The following is a 3,314-nucleotide window of genomic DNA, read 5'->3' as shown; positions in this document are numbered from 1 at the left end:
CTTTACCGGTAATTCTAGGACCTGCTCAAGCTGCCCACTTTGACTCTATGTGCCAAACCCAGATCATATCATATCAAAACAACCACAATATGCATGCACTGTAAAATATATGTATTATTTCAATTTACCATACACGCTAAACCACCCTATAATCATCATCATCATCATATATAATATATAAACACTGCTGTGTATCTTGAACAATCATCATCCTCTTCCTCTCTCTTCTTGCTTTTTCTCTCTTTTTTTCCCTACCCAGTTAGGGTTAAACTATGATCTTGGACCTTCAACTTCTCTAATGCAATCACAAGTTCAATTTCTAAACAATCAATCACTCTTCTTCGTCCTGCTCTTTTTTATTCTTCAAGATTTGGAATTTTTGACCCACAATCCACCATGCCTTCTCTCATCGATTATACAGGTAATTTCGAGATCTTGAACTTTTTCAGTTTGTTCTTCTTGTTGTTACTTGAATCTTGTCAATGTTTAATTTTTTGGGAAACCCATTTGATTTTAAGTACTGATCTGTCTTGCAAATCGTGATCTAGTTGTTATATTGATCTGACCTTAGTTTTTTCACTATAATTTTCAGTTGATGATGATTTGTACACGGTTGGTTCTCGTTTGGATGTGTATTATCCTCCTAGCAAAAGGGCTAGATTTAGCTCATTGGTGGCTTCTTCAGATAACTTTGATAATGAAAACAGAACAACATCTATTGAAGTGCTTCCGGATGAGTGTCTGTTTGAAATCTTCAGACGTGTTACTGGAGGTAAAGCGAAAATGTCTTCCGCCTGTGTTTCTAAGCGTTGGCTTATGATTATGAGCAGCATTCGTAGTGCTGAGATATGTAAGAATGAAGATGTTGAAATGATACATGATAATGTGAATGTGGAATGTGAGAGTGATGGATATCTTACTAGATGTTTGGAAGGAAAGAAAGCAACAGATATTAGACTTGCAGCTATTGCGATTGGCACTTCTAGCCAAGGGGGTTTGGGAAAACTTTCCATAAGAGGAAGCAATTTCGTTCGTGGAGTCACCAATTTCGGTTTATCAGCTATTGCCCATGGTTGTCCTTCTCTTAAGTCTCTTTCTTTGTGGGATGTTCCTTTTGTTGGGGATGAAGGCATGCTTGCAATAGCTAATGATTGTCGCTCACTTGAGAAGCTCGATCTCTGCCAGTGCCCTTCCATTACAAACAAGGGTTTGATTGCAATTGCAGAAAATTGCCCCAACTTGACAACTTTAGCGATTGAATCATGTCCTAACATCGGAGATGAGGCTCTGCTAGCTATTGGAAGGTGTTGCTCGCGTCTCCAATCCATCACTATCCGAGACTGCTCTCGAGTAAGGGATCAAGGTCTTGCAGGCCTTCTATTGCCAGCTTGTTCAAGCTTGACGAAAATAAAACTTCATGGCTTAACCATCACGGATTTCTCACTTGCTGTGATTGGTCATTATGGGAAGGCTTTAACCACTCTTATACTTTGCGGGCTTCAGAATGTGAGCCAGAAAGGGTTCTGGGTCATGGCCAATGGCCGTGGTCTAGACAAGCTTGTGTCTTTGACGATTACTTCTTGCCGTGGGACAACAGATGTGAGCCTCGAGGCCATAGGGAAAGGATGCTCTAACTTGAAACACATGAACCTCAAAAAGTGCTGCTTTGTATCAGATGCTGGTCTAGTAGCTTTTGCTAAGGCTGCTGGATCTTTAGAAAGCCTTCAGATGGAGGAATGCAATAGGATTACCCAAGCAGGCATTTTGAGTGCCCTGTCGAATTCTGGATCGAAATTAAAATCTCTAGGCATTGTTAAATGCATGGGAATCAAGGATCATCTGCCACTCGATATGACTATGCTCTCTCCTTGTGAATCACTTAGATCATTGTCCATCAGGAGCTGCCCGGGCTTCAGTAATTCAAGCTTGGCTGTCGTTGGAAAGCTTTGCCCTCAGTTGCACCATGTTGATCTAAGTGGACTAGTCGGAATTAGCGATGCAGGCCTTCTTCCTCTTCTGGAGACCTGTAAAGGGGGACTCGTCAAGGTGAATCTTAGCGGTTGCTTAAATTTGACTGATAGATCGATCTCCACTATGGCTAAGCTCCATGGTGAGAGTCTCGAAGTGTTGAACCTTGAAGGATGCAGGAATGTGACAGATGCGAGCCTGGTGGCAGTTGCTGAAAATTGCTTGGCAATGAACGATCTCGACTTGTCGAATTGCTCTGTATCTGACTTGGGCATTTCTGTTTTATCATTTGGAGGGCAAATGAATTTACAGATCCTATCCCTTTCTGGCTGCACAAAATTATCAGACAAGGTTATGCCATATCTTAGTAAGCTTGGGAAGACTCTTGTTGGGCTGAATCTTCAAAAATGCAATTCCATTAGCGGCCAATCAATTGAACTGTTGGTTGAAAGCTTGTGGAGGTGCGATATCCTTTACTAAAGCTGCTGAATTCGAATTGAACAACATCGATAGGTAATGCTAGCCCGGTGGCTTGGTTTATTCTCGTGGGGACTTTGGATGTTTTTTCGCAGGTACCCTTTAGTGGTTAAATACACCTGTGTAATTCAATTTTAGCTTCTCCATGGAGCTGCACCTCCTCCACCATTCACAGCCATTGTTATCTGCGAAGACAGTCAACCAGTCCCGGTTTTGGTATTCTTATCTATGTTGTTCGATCTTTCTGGTTAGCTTGAAATGACCCAAAGTTCCCTTGCTTGAATAATTCATATTGTTCTTTCTGTTTAGTGGGTAATGTATGGGTGTTCCCCGGTTTTTTAATAGAACTCTTCGGTTCTATCTTTTTTTCTTTTTGTGGGAATTTCCTTTACCCTGCTTCTAGATAGGAGGACAAGTGAAGTAGATGTTTTCTTGTATAACAAAGTTTTAAAAACCTTGTCTTGCTTGCTAGAGTTACTACTAGGCACTACTAGCCTATGTCATTTTCCTTTTATGTGTTTATCAATAAGCCTAATAATCTTCATGATTATTATTGGCTCTGTTTGGAAGTTGTGTTCTTTTATGAAGCTTTCATGTATATTATTATTATTATTACTAAATGTTATGCTGTTTTCATAATAATGAAATAAATTTATGTAGACAAGCATATTATTTACATTTAGACTTGTTTGCTTCCTATTAAACAGAGGATATTGTTCCTCCTGATTTTTGTTGGGTTGTAGAGCTAATTACAAGTTAAACTTTATGTTAATATAAGGTAGTTAAAATATAGGGGAGGTTTTCAAATAATCTTAACTTAGAAATTCATCCTCTCATAATTACCTAGTTTATTATTCACTTATTTTATT

General features: G+C 39.4%; 1 protein-coding gene across 1 annotated transcript; it reads left to right on the top strand.

The window, feature by feature from the left end:
* The first annotated feature begins 204 nt into the window (after positions 1-204).
* Positions 205-3,084, top strand: LOC124924101 (EIN3-binding F-box protein 2-like). The gene is made up of 2 exons (XM_047464162.1): positions 205-421; positions 593-3,084. The coding sequence occupies exons 1-2, from the start codon at positions 397-399 to the stop codon at positions 2,446-2,448; spliced, it is 1,881 nt and encodes a 626-aa protein (XP_047320118.1). The 5' UTR covers positions 205-396; the 3' UTR covers positions 2,449-3,084.
* Positions 3,085-3,314: the final 230 nt, after the last annotated feature.

Source organism: Impatiens glandulifera, chromosome 2, assembly GCF_907164915.1.
Source record: "Impatiens glandulifera chromosome 2, dImpGla2.1, whole genome shotgun sequence".
Classification (NCBI taxonomy): Eukaryota; Viridiplantae; Streptophyta; class Magnoliopsida; order Ericales; family Balsaminaceae; genus Impatiens; species Impatiens glandulifera.
This window is presented reverse-complemented; position numbering and strand designations above follow the sequence as displayed.

What these genes read in the sequence shown, in the direction of transcription:
- LOC124924101 (XM_047464162.1), top strand. Translation starts at nt 397, where the DNA reads ATGCCTTCTCTCATCGATTATACAG. An exon ending in TTCTCTCATCGATTATACAG is followed by an intron (nt 422 to 592) that starts GTAATTTCGAGA and finishes TATAATTTTCAG; the next exon opens with TTGATGATGATTTGTACACG.